At 34.9% G+C, this 21936-nt stretch overlaps 3 protein-coding genes across 7 annotated transcripts; 2 read left to right on the top strand and 1 right to left on the bottom strand.

Annotated features, from left to right (window-relative positions):
* The first annotated feature begins 314 nt into the window (after positions 1-314).
* Positions 315-4173, top strand: LOC108343296 (ferredoxin--NADP reductase, root isozyme, chloroplastic). Of its 2 annotated transcripts, none has more exons than XM_017581488.2 (5): positions 315-598; positions 882-938; positions 1597-1929; positions 2304-2523; positions 3479-4173. In XM_017581488.2, exons 1-5 carry the CDS (start codon positions 575-577, stop codon positions 3976-3978), a joined length of 1134 nt encoding a protein of 377 aa, XP_017436977.1. In that variant the 5' UTR covers positions 315-574; the 3' UTR covers positions 3979-4173. The 2 variants fall into 2 exon arrangements, with proteins under 2 accessions (XP_017436977.1, XP_017436976.1); XM_017581487.2 differs by having other exon boundaries at positions 345-598; positions 879-938.
* A 1248-nt stretch (positions 4174-5421) lies between these two features.
* Positions 5422-6081, top strand: LOC108342598 (uncharacterized). Its single transcript, XM_017580390.2, has one exon. It carries the CDS (start codon positions 5474-5476, stop codon positions 5945-5947), a length of 474 nt encoding a protein of 157 aa, XP_017435879.1. The 5' UTR covers positions 5422-5473; the 3' UTR covers positions 5948-6081.
* A 7892-nt stretch (positions 6082-13973) lies between these two features.
* On the bottom strand, positions 13974-21607 carry LOC108343366 (ADP-ribosylation factor GTPase-activating protein AGD12). 4 transcript variants are annotated; one of them, XM_017581604.2, is made up of 9 exons: positions 21476-21602; positions 20353-20454; positions 19277-19358; positions 18846-18921; positions 16124-16287; positions 15744-15873; positions 15342-15458; positions 15124-15219; positions 13974-14515 (listed from the first exon to the last, which is right to left on the bottom strand). In XM_017581604.2, exons 2-9 carry the CDS (start codon positions 20375-20377, stop codon positions 14234-14236), a joined length of 972 nt encoding a protein of 323 aa, XP_017437093.1. In that variant the 5' UTR covers positions 20378-20454; positions 21476-21602; the 3' UTR covers positions 13974-14233. The 4 variants fall into 4 exon arrangements, with proteins under 4 accessions (XP_017437093.1, XP_052735394.1, XP_017437095.1 ...); XM_052879434.1 differs by lacking the exon at positions 21476-21602 and adding an exon at positions 21330-21431; XM_017581606.2 differs by lacking the exon at positions 15124-15219 and having other exon boundaries at positions 21476-21607.
* Positions 21608-21936: the final 329 nt, after the last annotated feature.

Below are 21936 nucleotides of genomic sequence, written 5' to 3'. Positions count from 1 at the left end.
TTTTGGATTTTATTAAACATTATAGGTATATTTTTCTTTTAAAAATAAATAGTAACAAAATTATTTTAAAAAGTTAGTAGTAATACTATTGACCCGTTTAGCCACTAGGGTGGGTTACCCAAGAAACACCACCAATCCAATTTGTCAAAATTTTGCAGTTAGTGGACCAGGCCGCAAATCCAGACCTCTTTTACCCTCTAATAATGACAACAATATAAAATATTATTTATATTTTTAAATAATAATAATTAATTGAATGAGTAATTAATAATTGTATTAAGAGTGTTTAATTAAGTTAAAGTACTCCTAAATTGGTCTAACTATAGCAGCCTTATTCGCCAAAGGTGGTAGAGATGGTCTGACACTCCAGGAGCCAAAAAACAAACCCGACCTTTCCCTTTCGCCAAAGGATTATCGAAAAACCCAAATCAAGACCAGTTTGAACAGTCCTTGGTGTGCTAGCTTCTTTATATTAGACCCTTCTAAGAACTGTTCTGTTTTTCAAATCTACCCTTTTTCCAATCACATCTTCTGCTCTGATAGCCACTACAGCTTCTTTGTTCTCGATCTCAGGATGTTTCATTTGACTTTGTCTCAGGTACTTCCCTTTCATTCATTTCCTTTTCTCCATGTTGTCACTGTTTTGGGCTTGCCAGAATCAATGGGTCACTCTAATCGGAATAAAAATTCCAACTTTTCATTTTTACTTTCTCTTTTCTCTATTTTTGTTTGGGTTTTTCATTTTGGTGTGTGGAGATGTGTTTGTAGAAAGTCAAAGCTGAGAAATTTAACCTGAGTGGAGTTTTAAGTGATAATTCATTTTATCAGTTGGTGTATGAAATTTAATTAACGAGCACTAAAACTTTTATGGGGTTTAGCAGGCTGCTGTAACTGTTCCTATTGGCAGCGATTTGTCTCTCAGAAGATCTGCGTTCAAGGTTTGATAGTACTCCTGTTTCGTTTTTTCTGCCTTTTGACTTTGAAAGTTATTTGATGTTTTTGCTCTTTGTGTCATGTTAAATAACCGATCCAACTGTGAAGAATATGTAGTTATGCTAACTTTTTATGATTATGTTGATTTGGTATGGCTGTTAGAATACCTTGAGGGATCAAGTTCAATTACACAGATTAGTGGATGAACATGTTTATTTCTGAGAGTTTAGAAAGGGGTCAAAGGACTATGTTTTACTATAGATTTGATTTCCTTCATTTCTATACATGCAAAACTGTAATGGAGTAGAACAAACATCGGGTAAAGGTGAAAGTTTTATCTTTTGGTCAAAAAAAGCTTTTGGTTGTAGTTGGTAACTGGTGTTATATATGGTCTTCTACTTGTATGGTTCAACTGAGTATTTTTAATTCTATATTAGAAATGTAGAGCTTTAGCATTGATGCATTTTGGTTTTCCCAGAACAGTGGTGTTTTAGTTAGAGTGTCTTCTTAACACATGTGTATTGGGTTTGTACAATCTTGTTTACATAGATGCATGTGTTGTTATATAATAATTGATTTTCAAAGAACTAAGAACATAATACTGCTGTTGTTAGAAAATGAGGTTCTATTTATTTTTAACAAAAGCTACACTTGACGGTGCAGACCTCTAACTTAAACTTTCGGGATAAGTCATGGGCACCAGTATTAACTTTGGATTTGAAGGCTACCAGTTCTTGTTTAAGAAGTCGGAATGTGGTATGCATGTCAGTGCAACAAGCAAGCGTACCCAAAGTTTCTGTCTCACCTTTAGAACTGGAAGATGCTAAAGAACCTCCGTTGAACTTGCACAAGCCTAAAGAGCCCTATACAGCAACTATTGTGTCTGTTGAGAGGCTTGTGGGACCCAAAGCTCCTGGGGAAACTTGTCATATTGTGATTGATCATGGTGGAAATGTTCCCTACTGGGAAGGACAGAGTTATGGTGTTATTCCTCCAGTAAGTGACTTATTACTATGCTTCCCTCTCATTCTTTCTGATTACTGCTGGTAATCCATGATGATTGATCTTTGCCTTAAGATTTTTTTGATGAAGTGATCTTGATGGAGGAAAGGGTTTTAAATATTAATTATGTTTAATTATGAGTCCTTTTCCTATAGGATTTTGGTGATCAATAGTCATCAGCAGAGTTTAAGCTTATTCTGTCTCCCCTCTCACCTTCCATCTCAAAACTAATGGTGTCTTTTGGGCTTATTGATTCATGTATAAAGCGTTTTTTTTTTCTTTTTCGTCGGATCAGATTTAGGAGTTAATGCAGTTAAAATTCTAAATTAGTTTCACAACTTGTAAATACCACTTTACATGGGTGACAGGGTGAAAATCCAAAGAAACCTGGGGCTCCCCATAATGTACGACTGTATTCAATTGCTTCCACGAGGTATGGAGACTTTTTTGATGGTAAAACAGCCAGCTTGTGTGTGCGCCGTGCTGTTTACTATGATCCTGAGACAGGAAAGGAAGATCCGTCCAAGAATGGCGTTTGTAGCAATTTTCTGTGTGACTCAAAGCCTGGAGACAAAATTAAGATCACAGGTAAGTAAGGCTTAACTCTTTCTACTTGAGCAAAGGTTGACATACTCTCTAATTTCTAGTGTAACTTCCCAAAATTTGTATTCCAACAGAGTGATGCCTTGGTGCACCGTGCTCAAGTTTTAATCTCTTTTTATATATTGATGTTGTCGTGATCAGTTGTTTCTTGTTTTTGCTGTTACCATAGGTGTGTTTGCTAATCTATACTTCCTCAATGTAATGTTGGAATATAACTTGTTTGCTGCTGTTTGTTTTCTGTTTAATCTATTGGACTTTATGTTGCGAATGGTAGAATCGTATGTGAAGACAGCAATGTGCTTAAATGATGAACGTTGTGATTGAGAAAAAAATCTCATTTTCATAAACAATGATTTGAAATTGAACAGACAAGGTGATTTGATGTGCTTAAATTCTCTGAACTTTGTAAGGTTTTCATGCAGTATACTAGTGAACCAGTTGTTCACACTTTAGCAGCTCTTAAATTATAACATTTGTTCTATTGGTTAACATCAAACTCATCGTATGGAGCATGGTAAAGAAATGTGATAAACCAAACAAGGAGAAAGTATATATTGAACAATAGCTTACGGGTTAGTTCATGACTGCATTTCTATATTCATCATGAGTATGAGTTAGAAAGTTTTGGTTGTTATTGTTCTACCCCTATTTGATTTATGCAATGTGCAGTTTCCGCTTTCCTAGTAATTAATGCGTACACTGCTAAGTTTCTCATAATTGAAGTGCATTCCTTGTATAATTATGTGGTAGTGATCTAGAAGGATGCATAACAAAACCTACCCACTAGAGATCTATTGGCAAACTATTTTGTTGATTTCCTTGCCAAGTTGCCATGGGTTAACTGGTCTGGGGTGTCAACTGTCAAGTACTGTGCATTATGAATGTTGATGAGCTTGCATCTTTCTGGGTAGGAATTGAGTCATCTCCAATTTTTTGGCAGGCCCTTCAGGGAAGATAATGCTTTTGCCTGAGGATGACCCTAATGCTACCCATATAATGATTGCCACTGGCACTGGTGTTGCTCCATTCAGAGGCTATCTACGTCGAATGTTCATGGAATCTGTCCCTACATACAAGTTCGGTGGACTGGCATGGCTTTTCCTTGGCGTTGCCAACTCTGACAGTCTTCTCTACGATGAGGAATTCAGTAAATACCTCACGGATTATCCAGATAATTTCCGGTATGATCGAGCCCTTAGCAGAGAACAAAAGAACAAGAACGGGGGGAAAATGTATGTTCAGGATAAGATTGAGGAGTATAGTGATGAAATCTTCAAACTCCTGGATAACGGGGCCCACATATATTTTTGTGGTCTAAAAGGTATGATGCCTGGGATCCAAGACACACTGAAGAGGGTTGCTGAGCAAAGAGGAGAAAGTTGGGAAGAGAAGCTTTCTCAACTTAAGAAGAACAAACAGTGGCATGTTGAGGTCTACTGAGATTCTTTAGTGCAGATTGCAGAGTAGTAGTCCCCTTTGTCTGAAAGAAGAAAAATACAAAACATTTTCATTTGGTGCTTTTAATAATAATATTCATCCAGCAGCTTTAGTAGCTGTAGCTGTTCCGTATTAGTAAATTGCAATGATACATTGTGTTCTTGATCGATGCAGAATTCAAAAACCAAGCAACTTGCATCTGGTAGAGTCCACTTTGTTAAGGACAGCAACATATTTTCTTTTGCCAAATTCTGAATCATTTTAATAAGGATTATCATCCTATAAAAGGATAAGCATGGATGAAGAAACATGTGAGCCCCTTTAAATTATTTTGCTATTTAATTCTGAGATCTATTTCCTATTTCAAAACAATTGGGAGTACATATTTGTAACATAGATGATAAAAGACAATGATTTGAAAATCCTTTTGCTCATTACATCGAGGAGCAAGGACATTAAAATTGCCAATCATACACAGAATTTTAAGATTTTGATTCATAATAATAAAATTAATATTTTATGTCTTAAACACATCAATTAAATAAAATATTAAGATGTGGGTTTTGTAAAATATAAAATAAAAATGAATAAATAGTACTACATACTGACTATCATTTTGGAAAAATAATTCAAAAGGTAAAACAGGTTTGTATTCATCAGACTCCTTTTCAACTCGATACAAAATAGAATAATGGTGTCTTGGTAAATTAGTCAAACAGACTTAAGTGTTTGAGAAAAAAATTATATGAGACTCAACTTTAGTGGTATCCCATAAGCTATGAATTATTATTTTTTTAACATTTCTTTTCAATAAACTCCCTGTCAATATAAAATGGGAATTAAAGTAACAGAAAAAAGGTATAATTTTGACATGATAATGAGAAAATAAAAAATAAAAGGAAATAGAAAACAATAACGTGAAAAGGACACTACAGCAAGTGGTGAGAGGGACAGGTAATCACACAAGGAAACGCTTAAAACCTAAGCAACCCAAAAGAAATAAAAATATAACACTCAACAAACAGTTTTTTTTTCTTTTGAAAAATATAAATTTCAGAAATAAACCTTACAAAATTATTAAATAATTGTGGAAAATAGATAACTATAATTAAATAATGTTGAGTGATTTTAAAAAGTGCATGAATTAATTTGAAGGAAAAACTATATTTTATAATCAATGATATAAAATGTTTTACTTTGATTTATGAAAGTAAATAATACATTAATATTATACTAATATTAATAAAAGGATGAGTGTTTTTATATTAATCTAAAAATTTCCTTTTTAATTAAAAATATTAAACATGATAATAATTATTTTATAAATTGCATAGAACATTTTTTATTAATATAAAAATGAAAATAATAATATATGTAAATTAAACTATTCATCTTAACTAGTATTTTAATATATTTATTTATATGTTTATATTTATATACCGTCAAACCAGTCACTACCGTTCTCGTGTTTACGCTAACGCTCAATCCGTTTCTTCTGATGTCGTCGCTCTGGGGACTCACCACCGCGATCCTCATGGCGATCGCGCTGCTCTTCACCGGAAGTTCCTCCGCTGGGCGAGATCTCCGGCCGTCGGAGCATGGCCTCTTCTTCCAGGCCTCGCCGCCGGCCAATTCCTCGCCGGAGATGAAATCCTTCTTCAGTACCACCAAGGGCTCTTCTGCTTCCGACGTTCCACTCGGTAACGCGACGGAGGCCCTTCCGCCGCCGTGGTGGGGAGTTGGCGGCGGCGGAAGAAGCCACGTGGGACAGGCGCTGATGACGGCGAGTCTGGTGTGCGGAATAACAGGTGGCGTCCTGTTAGTGGCTTCGGCGCTGCTTTATTTTTTCAAGCACAGAAGAAAGCCACACCAAAACGAATCGTTTCGTGCTTCTAACAATAATAATAATAGTAATAGTCGCAATAATGGTGACAACAAGCTTCAATTAGTGGCGGTTGCGCATGAAGGATGAGTTGAAATCACTGTGTAAATGGATTTTGCTGTATTTGTATTATATATTTAATTAATTTATTTATTTGTGGTAGAGACTACTCTGTTGTAAAAGTTGTTTTGACAATAAATATATTTTATTTTTTCAGTTATTAATGACTGACAAACCTAACCTTTTGTCTCTCCAGTTAAGGGAAGTGACTCTTCAACTAATTTCTTATCTTTACCAAAATAAGTTGAATGTGAAAGGTTCAAACTTATTTATATTTTATTTAGTTATGTTTTTTTTATCTTGGAATTTGTGGTAATTTTATTTTTATTTTTTGTTGTTAATATTAATTTTATAATTAAAAATAATTATAAAACTTAGGTTTTAAATCCTAAATTTTATTCTACCAAATTTAGTTTTAGTTATTTTTCTAATTTTGAGAAACTAGAAAGTTTTTTAAATTTGAGTGTTAACACAAAATAGACATGACAATAGTGATAATTATTTTTAAAAAATTGAATTAAAAGATTTATTCTCTTGTTTTAAAATATATTTTGAAATGTTTTTATAGTTAAGAGGAGAAAAAAGAGAAAGTGAGAGTTTTGTTCTATTTATTTAACACAGGACAAATGGTATTCACTTTCGACCAATAGAAAAAATTGTCACAGATAAAACAATATCAAATACGAGTTCAAAGGATATAATAGTTTTTCAAAAAAATCAGTAAAGTGCATAAAAAAGTTTTTCTAACAGATGGATAGACTTTAAATTATTTACTTATTATTGTCTGTAAGTGTTTAGGGTTTGTATTCACTCCCCAATAAATAGAAAAGGTTGTCACAAATTGCACTGTCTTATAGATCAATACAAAATATGACTTCAAAAAAACAAGAGGATTTAACATTTTATAATAAAAAATTTGAGAATAAAGTGCAGAAAAAATATTGGCAAATGAATAAACAGTTATCTTCTTTATATTTGTAGATAATCCTGTAGTACTATGGTCTATTTTAATAAGATAATACTATCTAGTAAGAAGACTATTTTTAACTTTACATAACGATTTGTTATCATAAAATTGTGTAATTTGTTTTTAAAATTAGAGAAAATAAAAACTATGAATATAATCTAAACTATCAATAAAGAGAAATTTTAATATAATTTTTTCAATTTTATCTTTTAATAACTATTTTTTAAAACTAAAATAATTATCTTATAGTGACTATTTATTTAAATTTTACCAATTTTTCAATCAAATTAATTACTTGCAGTAAAAATACTAATAATAATAATAACCTTGTAAATATAATTCATATCATATATTGTATTTGATAGTTTTCTACTATGAAATGTTTTAACAATTTGTTTGTAAGAAAATGTTTCACAATTTTGTTGTAAAAAATAGTTTATAATTTTATAATAGCAAAAGGCTGGTTCAAAGTAAATCTTCAATATTTATTTAATTTAATTCAGATTTTGTATTAAATAATAAACAATTTTTATGATTAATTAAATGATTATTTGATGAAAACCATGTTAAACTGAGTTAGAACATGGCTATGGAAGAAATAAAAAAGAGTAAAAGTGTCAGAACCATTAAAAGCGCACCCAAAACTCTTCTGAACGGACGCCAGGTGTCAAGCTGAGGGGAATCAGAAATCAGATAGTGGAATGTAGGTGTCAGCAGAGGAGCGGACGTTCGTTTTAAGCAAAACTGAGTTTTTTGGAAAATCACGTCCCACTCTCTGCATGCATCTCCTTCTCCAAACTCTGATATTCTCATTTTCTCCTCCTTCTCTCTAAAAGCTCTCCCTTCTCTCTACCAATTCTCACCTTTTCTCTTCTCCGATCACCATTCAGGCACCAGTTCTACTCTTCCGGCGTAGAGGACGATCGTTTGAACGGATCAGTTTCGGATTCTGAACTGGTAAGTTCATCCTTCTTCCATTCGTGTGTTTTCTGTAACATGCAAACCCAGATTCTTGGTTGCATGAGTTGATCCTATCAATCTAAGTATCTTTCTGGTCTTATGTTGGTTATAGTGCTTAGAACGTGCTGTAGAACGTTAAGGCCTCTGTTAGAAGGAGAACTATGACATCCCAAAAATACAGTCATAAACTATATAATTAGAAAATCACTTTTAACAATAATCCAAAACAGTTTTTCCAACTAAAAAAAAATCTAGCAACGAACGAACGCTCAAGGACGAACGTCCTTGAGTACAGTTTCAATATTACCGAACGAACGCGCAAAGCCGCATGTCCTACAAGAATTACAAATGAAAGCCGAACGTAGCGGGAACTGACCGAACGGTTTACACATGAAAATACCGAACGGTCGAACTTAACTTAAAACGAAAACATGAAGTGGTCGAACGACCACCCAAACCAACAACTGATAGCCGAGCGTCTCACTGCTATGTCTTCACTTCAACTTCTATCAGGTTCTCTTCATTCAGCGCTTCTTCCAAACGCTCGTCTCCCTCTGCTCACATCCACACGGATGATCATTGCAATGACAAGACGGACATACAAAACGAGACGACACAAGTAAAACGCAGGGTAAGCTTATGTAATTTAACTCATGCATCAACATATAAATCACGTAATCAGTTCATCACACATATACATTTCAACACACGCATCACAAGATTTAAAACACGACTGACTGTCCGGACTGTATGAATTCTCGTGTAGCTACGACGTTCATGCACCCGGGTGGAGTAGCTGGAATTCTCATCAGTTGTCACCCGAGGTTAGTCCGTTCCGTCCAAGTTACATTTATGGACTGGGACCTCCTGCCGTTCCCACACATGACATGCTCCCCTCTACTTGAGGACGAGCACTCACGGAACATCAGGATGAATCACCTGCTAAGTCTGGCCACGGTCATACTTTACAAATTCTCATAATCATTCAAGAGTCGTTCCTCCCCGGAACGCTCGTTCAACATTCATACTTTCATTTCATCTCATATACTGTTCATCATTCACTGTTCATCATTCCATACTCATTTTCATCATTCATAGGGAAACCATCAAAAACCGAACGTCCTGTCCCCAATAGAACCGAGGACGAACGCTGGGAGCGAGACCAAAAGACGCTCGTTCGGATCAGAGTACGAATGATCAAGTTTGAATAATATCAGGATTCCAAGTGACGAACGTCATTTACCAGGAGGATCAATTTAATGAACTGACGCTCGTGAATTTCAAACCAATACTCCAAGAAATAATTTAAGTATAGAGGCCCTAGGCCGGATACATCAACACGAACGTTTCAAGACTTCCAGGGAATGTTTTTATAAAAATTATCATACTGAACCCACTGCCAGTCAATGACCGAATATGGCAAATCTGAAGTTGGACGTACGCTATTTCAATAAGACTAATTTTCGAGAAAGGGTACGAGCGCTCAGTATATGACCGAGCACCATTTAGAGCGAGCGCTCGGTATAAGACCGAACACCATTTAGGGCGAGCGCTCGGTATAAGACCGAACGTTACCCAGTACGAACGTTAGGTTGGAGACCGAACGTTAATAACCTTAAAATAATTGCTAAATATATTAAAGAATTTTCGAAGCAGTATTTACTTTCGAAGCAGTATTTACGAACGGTAAAATACACTATTACATATATGTATACAACAGAAGGGAGTTTATCAAAAATACTGGGTGTAACAGTGCTTGGCCGAACGCTCAAGCAAGGTATCACAATACGAGGACGCTCGTCCTCAGCCAGAATTTTATCCAAATGATAGAGTCAGTATTTCAGCTATATTATAAGGGAAAACCGAACGGTCAATGACCGTTCAGTAACGAACGCGTATTATCATGGGAAGTAAAAACATGGAATTTATCAAAGAATACTCGGATACAACAGTGCTTGGCCGAACGCTCAAGCATAGCATTTTTAACACGAGGACGCTCGTCCTCAACAAGAGTTACATTCGAATGAAATAATTAACATTCCTACCATGTTACTAAGGAAAACCGAACGGTCAATGACCGTTCAGTACGAACGTACATATTCATAAGAATTCTCTTACAATCCATTTTTTTTCATTTCCAGTTCATTTCTCATAATTTCACTCGTTCATATCAAACAACTCTCATATTTCATACGATTCATATCATGTAATTTCATATATTTCATTTCACCGAATCAACGAACGTCCATGCATTTAAATCACATCCAAATCATCATGTATTATCCTCATGCAGTCAAATAACGAACGTTCATATCATTCAATTTCATCAAACATCATACATTATACTCATGCGAACATTCATACAGCATACATCAAACCAGTTAAATTAAATAAGCTTCCCTTACCTCTTAGATGACCGAACGTTCTCAAACTATAGACACGACCTCTCTAACACTGATTTGCCTACTGTCAACGCTCGTTAATCCACTACACGAACGAACCCCAACACCAAAAATCAGAATTACTCCACTTTAAGAAAGATGACGAACGTACAACTCAAAATTGAGTTTGCATGTATGGGAAACGAACGTCAGAGAGGAAGGAAGGACTTACCAGCTTCATTAACCGAACATTCTTCTCTGGAAGCCCTGAATGTCGTGCGTCCTTCTACGCTGCCGGAATACAGAACAGAGGAGATGAACTGGGTGATTTCTTAGAGAGAAGGTTCGGAGAGTGTAGAGAGAAGGAGGAGAGAATTGAATCCTCAGAAATGAAGAAGAGAGGTGCGTGCAGAGGGAGTGGAGAATAAGTTCAGAATCTCAGATTTGATTCCACTCTCGTCGAGCACTCGTCCGCCCTGGAGGCCACGTTCCTGCTCTGCAATCGCACTACACCACATCTCTGACAACCCATACCGGACGCACGTTACACTCTGGCAGGCGCATGATCTGCACTTCTGATTTTCTGACCGCCCATACCGAACGGTCGTCCATTCTGAGCCTGACACGTGTAATCCACTCTCGCCGAGCGCACGTTCACCCTGACTGCCCATGCCGGACGTCCACTCCCAGGCGGACACGTGTATTCCACTACCGCCAAACGCATGTTCCCACTGTGCTTCTGACTCAGCTCGACGTGCGACAGCTGGCGTCTGTCAGACGCTGCTGCCTCCATGTGCCCTGCTGAGGTGGCTCGCCCTGCGCTCGCCACGTGGACTCCACTACGCACGTTATTTTCTGAAGCCTGACAAGAACCCTAGTTCGTATCTGTGAACGTTCGACTACCTTAAAAGGTAAGGGAAGCTTATTAATTTAATTTACATGATTATGTGTTGTATGAACGTTCGTTGACTAGATGATTTGATATGAAAAATGATTGAGTTATGTTATGATGCATGAAATATATGAAATCTCTATGTTGGATGTTATGAAATATGAAAGTGATTATGATATGAATGTGGAAAGTTATGAAGTTATATGTTAAGAAATGAGTTTGAATATATATGAATTCTAATATGAAATTCCCCTAAGATAGTGTATGTTTGTTACTGAATAGTCTTTGACCGTTCGGTTTTCTGAGTGAACGTGGTTAGAATTGGATTCTTTCATTTGGGAAGAATCCTAGTTGAGGGCGAGTGTCTTCGTGTTGTAATACTATGTTTGAGCGTTCGGCCAAAGCATAGTTGTGTCTTGATATTACGTGATAAGCTTAAGTATATATATGTATATATGTATTTGTATATTTTAGTTATTCTTAAACACTACTTCAATAGTATTTTGGTATATTTATCAAGACCCTCTCTTTAAGGTTTAGTAGCACTAGGTATTATACCAAGTGTTCGTCCTAAGCAAGTGTTTGGTCTTACACCAGACACTCGTTCTATCTCCTTAAGCTAAATCTTTTTATACGAGCGTTCGTTCAAGCCCTCTAGGGTTCGCTCACTATAGTGTTCAATATTTGACTGACATTTGGATTTCTTGATACCAAACTCAATTAAACTAAGTATTCACAAGTGTTCGGTTTCTTCATGTGAATCATTCTAAGTATTAGTTTTGAATGCCTTGAAGTATACTTATTCATTGGATTCATTATGGAGTCTTCGTTATTGGTCTGGTCTTTTTGATGTTCAGATGGAGTTCTCAAGAGTCAGTTCACCTAATTGGCTCAGCATTGTAATTGACGTTCGTTCCATTCGTTTCTTGGAATATATGATTGTGCTCGATATCTTTCTCAACCCGATATTAACCCCTTGTTCTTAAATCTATTCCGAAATTTGAGATCTCGCGATTTCGCTCTATGTGTTTGGTCTCGTTCTGAGTTCGGGTTGAACGTTCGTTATTTAGAATTCGTATGAATCTTTGTACGAGGTGGTTAAATGAGATACTTATTAATGAAGGATGAAGAAAATGTGATATGGAAATGTTATGGTTTATGGACGAGCGTTCCGGGGAGGAACGACTCATGTATGAATATTGGAATTTGTAAAGTATGACTATGGGCATGCTAAGCTGGCTGTTCATCCTGATGTTCCGTGAGTACTCGTCTTCATGTAGAGGAGGGTAGGTCATGAGTGAGAACGGCAAGAGATCCTAGTCCTTAGGGGTACTTTGGACAGATAGGACTAACCTCGGGTGGCAGCTGTTGAGGGCATCCCAGTTACTACATCACCCGGGTGCACGAACGCCTGTAGCTACATAGATTTCATACAGTCCGAACAGTCAGTCTAGATATAGGTTTTGTATGATACGTATGATTGAATTTATCTTGTGTGTTGGATTGTGGAAATGTATGTTTATGCATGAATTAAATTACATAAGCTTACCCTGTGTTTCCTGCCTTGTCTTGTTTTGTACGTTCGTCTTGTCGTTGCAATGATCATTCGTGTGGATGTGAGCAGAAGGGGACGAGCTGTTGGAAGATGCGTTGGGAGAAGAAAATTTGGTCGAGGTTGAAGTTAAGACCAAATAGTAGAACGTTCGGTCAGTAGTTTAGTTTTGTAGTGAGGTGATCGTTCGATCACCTTCCCCTTTTGTTATGTATGACCGATCGGTATATTATTTTGTAAACCGTTCGGATAGTTTTGTACCACTGTACAGTTTAAATTGTAACTCTGTCTATAAGGCCGTTCGGCCATAACCGTACACTTTTCTTAGTGTAAGACTGAACTGAAATATTATTAAATGTAATTATTCTATTATATAGTTTATTGCTGTATTTTTGGGATGTTATAAAAAGTGTGAAAGAAAATTGATTATTAGGGAGATATTTTTATGAAATAGGACAGTTTAAATTAGAAAAATTGCTTAAAGAAGAAAAAATATTTGCATGTAAATTTGTGACTTACAAAAACATGATGGCCAATATAGCATGTGTTTTAGCTGAAGTATTTGGTGTATCTAGTTTCTTACAAATTTCAGAGTGCTTTATAATTTAAGTATCTGCACTTTCTTTCCTTTAAATGGTGAGGTGAGATTATTTGTAAAAGTATTCTAATTGCTTAAATTAAATTAGTAGACGACGGAATAACTTTTCATAATACAATCAATCTATTAAAATATTTTATTATCTTAAACTTATATTTATAAATTTTTGAATAAATTTTTAATTAATATTATCCGAATTACAATTTAATAATTAATAAATATATTTTATTGGTTTAATCATTGTTAAAAAAATTACCAATTGATTCATTCTTATTATTAATTATCAACTACATTCTTATTATAAATCATTCTTATATATATTTAGAATGATAATTATCAACTACATTTGAAAGTTGGTTTTCATTTTATTTTTTCAATCAAACAAGTCCTGAGTGAGAAACAGATGAGAAAGAGAATAAAGAATCTAGTTATTTTAAACAATAACCAAGTCATATGATTAATAAAAGAGAATGATTTAAACAATAGCATTTCTTAAATTTATATATTTTTTTCAAAAACCAATCACAGTATCAATTAAATACTTACAAACACTTAAAATCAAAGTACTCTCTCAACCACATATTGCTTTAAAAGAAATTAATTTAATTTAGTGCAATGAACATTTTTTTATCGATTCTTACAAAAAAATAAACACTATTAATTTCGCACAGTTCGTGAACAAGGCATATATGAATGGTAACTGGCATTTGCGCACAAAAAAGGTAAACATTACACGTTAGAAAAAGTGTTTGCTTTCTGTCCCACTCCATCTCCCTTACAAAAAACGGGTTCTCTTTTCTTTTTGTGAAGAAAAATTACTAATTATTTGGACAAATGATTTAAGAGACAAACTAAATAGGAAAATTACAGATTTATTTGTTCCTATAGGATGATGGATCAAAAGGTGAAAAAAAAAATTACAGACATTTCTTCAAGAGAATACATAGGCTAACAGCAATCAAGTCCCTATTGATCAAGAGGAATCCACTCGAGTTCAAGATCTAATTCTCCAGATTCAACATTCTGGAGCTTTAGTGACATCATTTGTTTAACCTTACCATCAATAATATTGACTGTGCTATCCTCAAGAAGTGCATTGTCATCGGATTTTAACCATTTTCCTATCTGCATATCGCCAAACATTCCAGCATCTCCAAATGCCATAGCAGATGTTATCAGAGACTGAAGATCAATGTCTGCTTCTCCCATAATATCATCAGAGGAAAATGTGTCATGATCAAATACTTTCTGCAGAGCCAGTTGATAAGATATAGTCATGTTTTCAAACCAAAAATCAGCTATCTTCTCATGTACACAGAGCGCGAGACAGAGAGGAGGTCGAAAAAACAACACATAAAGAAAGATGCAACATATGTATAAATAAACATCTGAACATCAATGAGATACTAGACATTCATCAACCGCAACAGATATCTTTTTTAGTTTAAGAGTTTTGAGGGGAAAAGGAAAAAAAAACACTTCCAGTTGGGCTTGAAGTAATAATTAACGTTTATGTAACTGAAACCAGGTAAATGAAGAATGTCTAGACTTGGATAATGTTTATGTAACTTTATAATTCATTTTCAACATAAATTAATTTTTTTGCTTCCTTTATGTATTATCACAAATTGTGTTCGGAATAGAACTATTTAATTTCCAACAGAGAGAAAGGATGCAAGAGAAGGTAAATTTGATTGGGATTACGTTGCTAGCAATACAAGTAACTTGTTTTGCAAGTTAAAAGGTGTTGGACGTTGAGGAATGAGGAGCTCATTTTATTTAAGCGATGTGGCTATATATAATAGAACACCCATAAAATAGTGTCTGCTTTTCACAACATCAAAATTCTAACATACCAATTTCATCTGCCCATAATGCTCTGGAACAGACAGCATGTATTCCTCATTCCAGACTGGATTCAGGTTACTACTCACTACAGATGTCTGGACAGTCTATAGGCATTAAGATATAGCAGCAAATTAGTTTCAGAAAGAAAATTACAACCTTCTGATTTTACAACTATAAATAGAAGATACGGAGCAATAGTATCCCAAGATCATTAAGTTGCACCAACCTGTTGGCCAAGGCTCAAAATGACATACGGATCACTTGACTTTATGTCCCTGATAGCTAAATTTGTGCCTTTAATTACTTTTACCTTCAACAGTCCAATAAATTCTACCATACCTTCCTGTTTTTGACACCAATATTAGTCATATTATCACTCGTGAGGATAACTGCATTGCCAATGCCGTGAAACTAGTAAAGTTGGATAATGCAGCATGCTTCATCTCATCTATATTAACTATTTTTTGTTAGAAAGGCTTTTTCATCTTGTCTAACAACACCTCAATTCAATAAAAAATCTATTTTACAAACAAAAATATGATTTCTCAAAAATTGGTCCTTATATTTTTCACCCCACACATAAAAGTAGTTAGATAATCTGAAGAACTAACACATAACATGAAGTTACCTGTCTCTCTGTACCACTAGTACTTCTAAAACTATCCTTAGCACTCTTTGTAGAACTTGATTCTAGACTGCTTTTTCCAGATATAATGCGCAAACTCGGTTTCAGAAATTCTTGAAATTCATACTTTGACCTGTAGTTCAAATGGTCACAAATAAAAAAGAAGTCAATTTATTAGGGAATTCACTCACTAGACTCGTTAAAACCATAGCAGAAAATCAAGAAAATAAACCGTGAAGCAAAAGGTCAAACAAATATCAGAGCGAGAATCAATAGCCTTTAGCGTTACCTACTTCGTGGTGCTGATAAAACTTTCAAAATGAATCAAAGAAGCTAAGAACGGCATATATACAGTTCATTGTGTATATGAAAACAAATCTGACCTTATAAAGTTTGAACGCTGCTCATGACCAGCATCTGGTCCGGGTTTTGTAACTCCTTCAGGAATATAAGCTTCGTATATTGAATTAGCAGAAGCATTTCCCCCAACCTCCATCATTGCATCTATTTCATCTTCTGACCAGTCATCCAATGTCACAGACAATACCTGAATAAAAACAATGCTGTCAGACAAAAACGAGTTCAGCATTCACACCACTCTTAACTAGATTGGTATGAATCAACTTAAGATCGTCTTGAAAAAAGGTAAAAGATAAGAAAAGTTGGATCTCCATCATTGATAGACAGCCCACGGAAAAAAACTAGGTCACAACACAATTATCAGTCAATTTGCTAAAATGTGAGGATTTGATTGCTTGATTTCATGCCAAAACTTTAAGGTTGTTTAGTGTTGAAAACTCATCCTGAACATGCAAAACCCCTAACAGAATGATAAGCCCCACATTTGGAATGAACATGAGAAAATATAGGAACAAGGAGCAGAAGAAAAAACCAGTTCAGGATGTGTCAACAAGGAGGATTAGTTAGGATAGGGTTGTTGCAATCATTAGGTTTATCTTTTTGTTGTTATTCAGTTCTGTTACCATGTCAGCTTAGTTTTCATGTTATTTCTTGTTTTTTTAGCACTGGCTAAGGGGATTACTTATTGGGATCACCCAGTAATCTTGTGGAATTATTTGAAAATAAACAGAGGACATTTCCTCTGAAGAAGCTTGGCTCTGGGGATTGGTACCTATGGGTATGTGAGGTCACTATTGTAAACCTTGTACTCATCTTTCAGAATAAAATAAAGTTACTCTTTTCATATACAGTATAGCTAAGGTTCCTTACAGAACATAAACCTTTCAGTCTAGTCTTATTCATGCTTGTGTAGAAACAACCTTCAACCACAAAAATGAAAAGGAAGGGTGAAACTGACGTGCAATTGACACAACTCATGATTTAGTAATTTTCTCAAAAACGTTCAGCATACTCTTGGTATTGAATCCAATTCAATAACTTTGGCCATACTGGTTAGTTTGCCTCTTTTTTAACTGAGACTCAGAGAGTTGTAATTATTTCTTTGCCATTTTTCAATTTAACATTTTAAATTCTGAAAAGAGGATCGCAACACATGGTTAGTAAAAAATTTCATGAATACATTAAACTGGAAATAGGGTTGACACAAGGGAAGAAGCATGGTGATGTTTTTTAACTTAGACGTCATTTTTCATTACCAATGTCCAACTGTCATATGCAAAGACATGTCTTCTGAATCTTGAACTGAAATACAAACAATACAAAAAGTCGATTCTTTTTTCTCCATGGGTGTATTTGACAAAACTAGCATATAAATTAATTTAAAATTGAAAATTTAGCTGAAAGCCTAAAGTTAACTAAAAGCAAGAAAACTGAAGTTGATAAGCTAATTAATCCAGAACAGACCCCTACAAAGGCTCAATCCCAGGGGCATATCTGACTCTCCAAAATTACAATTTACTGTTCTGAAGTATGTGTTCAACACGGGAAGCAACTGACATTGTTGAGATGTGTTAGGAATCAGAGTTTACTAATAAACAGAATAATCGAAAATATGAACGGTGAAAAGTGAAGTGGTGCAAATTCACTATTATGATAAACCAGAAAACTCAGAAAGTTCCAGTTCCAGGACCCTCTGCCCAGAGCCAAGCTTCTGAGAAGAATCATTATAATTCTTCTCCTCCCAATCCACCGAAAACAAAATGTGTCCTCCCTCACATCCTACACCTAAAAATATATAACAACCCATACTCTTTTTTCTCTCTCTTCTAACTAACACATTTCCCAAAGCCACGTCACCCTTTTCTCTCCTCTTATAAACTCTGCCCCACCTATTTTTATTATTTCCTTCTCTTTGGATCAAGGGTTCATTGATTTCCATAACACCTGGGTACGTATCAATATGTGTTGCCAATATGCACATCACCATGGCAATCAGGTGAGTACCTCTGCCATGACAAGCCGTGTCTTTCCATTGAAAGCCCTTAAGACAACCCGGCCTTCTCCTAAGATGCCTTAAACCACCTCTAATCCACCTAACAACTCCCTCACATATGAACAAACATTACCAAGCTATATTTAAGAGGTAATACACCCTTGAAAGCATTGAAGTACATCACTCTATGCTTTGTCACATTAGAAACCTTGAAAAGCAAAAAGATTAACCTTGACCTTTGATTCTAGTTTAGACTTACAAGTTACAAGCATCCAAATGCTCTCAATCTTTCATGAAGTGGGTTAAGGATTTTCTATCGAGAAGAGTGAAGGAGGAATTATAACAAGATAGTGAGGGTGAAACTGAGAACAAAAGAGAAGTAGGAGCTTGTAAGATCAATCGCTAGATGAACTAGCATTTCAAAAAATCGCCACAAATTAGTGCAATAAGCTAATTTACTAAACAAATTATTTTAGTCAAATAACCTTTTAAGCTAGTCAAATAAGCTAAAAGCTAGCTTTTTTATCTTGCCAAGAACTCCATATCACATCAATGTTATAGCACACAGGTTCTTGAAAAATAACAACCCCAACATATGAATTATCAGCCTTTAAATTTGTTGAAGACAAAAAGAAGATGCTCAATTCAAGAACCAAATTTAATATTAGGCACGAGAAGAAAAAGTAATTCTAAGATCCAGACATCAATTCCAGAACAATGACACAACCTAAGAATGGTGGTGAGTGGTTCACCTTTGATATATGAGTACCGAGGCTTCTGTGCACTCCACAACATTTTAAGCATATAAAAACTCCAATGTTGGCAGACCTGAAAAGCACTTATCGAAAGTGAATTGACAATTGAATGGGTGATATTCATGATGCATTCTTTAATATATTTTACAAGCACTTAGCTTCCTACAGCTTTAAGTCTGTTAGAATATTTATTAAATATAGGTAGTTGTTAGAATAGGTATTTAATGGAAGTAGTTAGCATTAATTACCTAGATATTCCTTGTGTAATTTTCTTCTATAAATAAAAAAGATTGGCCGAGAGACAATCAATCTCTTAAGCACTTTTTCTCATATTTTCAGTCTTATGTCATATTCATAATCAGTTTGCCAAAACAAGTATGATAATGCCAATTAACATAAACAAATGAGGGAACAAAGGCAACACTTACGCCCATTTAGGATCTGGAGCATTACAATCAGCACAATTACGATTATCTTTTTTAAGCAATAAATCTTTCAATTTTCTTCTACCTGTAAAAGACGTTCCAATCATTCAACTTCTCAAGAAAAAATAAGTTAAAATAGCGCTGCAATGTCCCCCAAATACACTCCATAGGCATTCTAAAGAACCTTAAAGCTTTTACAGATATGTTCAATTTTTTAAGGCCATGTTTGGATGGAGGATTTGGGGCCGAGGGAAGGGAGGGTATACTTACTGTTTTAAGTACTCTATGAGATACCTTTTCTTTATAAAAAAATAAAAGGAGAAAAACAAGATATTATAAGTAATTTTGCAATCATCCCCGCTCATCTTTCATAAATGTTTAACAACTTTCTCCATTTAACGAAGGTATACCCTCCTTTCCCTCCAAACCCTAAATGCCCAAGCCATAGGGAATATTTACTGGTAAAGTATGCAATTTTTAACCAGATACAGTTTCCATTGATAACCATCTAGTCATTTGCTGAAACCCCTTGAAGGTTACATGTATCTGAAGCATTAAACAATATCGGAAAGCTAATGGCAGAAGTAACCTAAAAGAAATGCTAGTGAAATATTCTTTCTCCAACCCTTCAATGATTGGACAAAAATATAAAGAATATTTTTGCCACTTTTGAGAAAACTGAGTTGCCATAATCATTAAATTAACACTTGGATAGATGAATGATCCCTAATTCCCAACCTCTCTATCTTATCTAACAATTGCTCTTGCATAGGGCTGAATTCTTCAAAATTACAAGCCTTTTTTTTTTTTGTGTGTGTATCATTACTCCAAACAAATGTCATTAGAAAGTATCGAGTTTTGTAATGAGTTGTAAATAAACCAGGTAAAAACTTTACAAATGCATAAATCATTACAGGAACTGAAGGTTAACGTATTTTGGTAATATGCAAGACCAATCATTCACACATATATTGGAATAGGTCGATGGAATGTCACTGCCTGTTCTGAGCCAACAACAATATTCTCAGCTGTAAACACCTCATTAATATATAATGCCACACTAAATATCATAAGATTACTTGAGGCAGGTCTTCCAAGTTCCATTCGGCTGTTATTTATTGACAAGTTTAAAGCCCACGGTCATCAAGGCTGCAACCTCTACAATAGTCAAGCAAAACAACCTGGAAAAGTAGAAAGAAATATCTGATTTAAGTTTTTCAATTCCAAATTGTGCCAACAAACTGAAAACTCAACTAAAACAGTAAGGACAAAAACTTGAATACAGTTCCCTAGGTGGTTTAGCCTTTTGGTACCGCTGCCTAATGAAAAATGAAGTTTCATCCCAATAATCATGCAATAAACTCTAATTCTAATTGAAGAACACCACCAAAAGAACATTGGTAGGAAAACAACACTAGAAACACCTAAAGAACCTGGTCTAAGTTGTATTCATCCTGTTACAAAACATGTCCTCTACATTCAGTCTTACACCACAGGAAGAAAATAAGATTTAGATAATCACATGATGAATAGAACAGTTACGAAGAAAAAGTAGTCCAGTTATAATCCGAAGAGAAGGAAACCAAAACACTTATACAACTGAAGAAAAGAGAGGTGATCACATAATCAGAACTCGGTTTTTTGAAGTCGTTTACAAACATCCACACTTTTTTTTTCTCACCCGTTATATGCAAGGTCTACATATGGTAGAAAAACACAAACACACACATCCAAGCATCGCTCTTTGAAGTAGAAAAGAAAAACCAGAATACCAAAAACACCAACTTCAATAATTGCTCCTCCTCATAAAACAGAAAAAAAAAAAAAAAAAACAGATTTTGGAGAATCCACCATATCATCATACAAATGATGCGAAATCCCTTGATAATCAAAGGGGGGGAAAATGAACATTGAACCCTACCTACCACAATTTTTTTTTTGGTTCTCATCAATAAGTTTTTTTAAGAGTAATAGTAAATTTCAGATTTCTTTACGACGCGACCGATGAATGCAAGAACCTAGGAGTTCCGTCAAATTGTCGATTAAGAATGGATACCAGGCGAGTGATTAGAAAAACTAGAGGCGCTACATTTGCATGGAACAAACGAGTCTTATCACGGGAAATCAAAGACATCGAAGAAAAAAAAAAGGACAAAATTGGTAAGCACGGATTTGAGATCAGAATGATAAAGTGAAGCTTACGAGTAAACAAACGAATCGAAATGGGCGAGCTTGTAATCCACCAAACGTGAGCGATGCGAGGAAGGTGGTGATGGTTTCGATGTCAGAATTGGACTGTTCTACAACAACTACAAAATCTCTTTATTATATATTTTATATTATTTTATTCATTGAGAAATATTTACTTAATTTATTACCAAATACGTTTCGAAGCCTCGACATTTATGAATTCAGTCTGCGTCGTATCTTATCTCCCTGTCACGTTATTGACCAGAATTATTCTATAGTGGAAAGTTGAAATTCAAAATCATTCCCCACTTTGATATATTTGGGAAAAAAATTTCTTTGTTCTATCAGTAAACAAAAATATAAATAATGTTTATATAATAGTATAGATAAATTATTACAAATAATTTTAAAAGATAAAAGAAAATATAAAAAATAAATTATTAGGTATAATTTAATTTATAATGATAAAATAA

This window comes from Vigna angularis, chromosome 6, assembly GCF_016808095.1.
Source record: "Vigna angularis cultivar LongXiaoDou No.4 chromosome 6, ASM1680809v1, whole genome shotgun sequence".
NCBI lineage: Eukaryota > Viridiplantae > Streptophyta > Magnoliopsida > Fabales > Fabaceae > Vigna > Vigna angularis.
The sequence above is the reverse complement of the archived record's forward strand: the minus strand, read 5'-3'. Positions and strand labels throughout refer to the sequence as shown.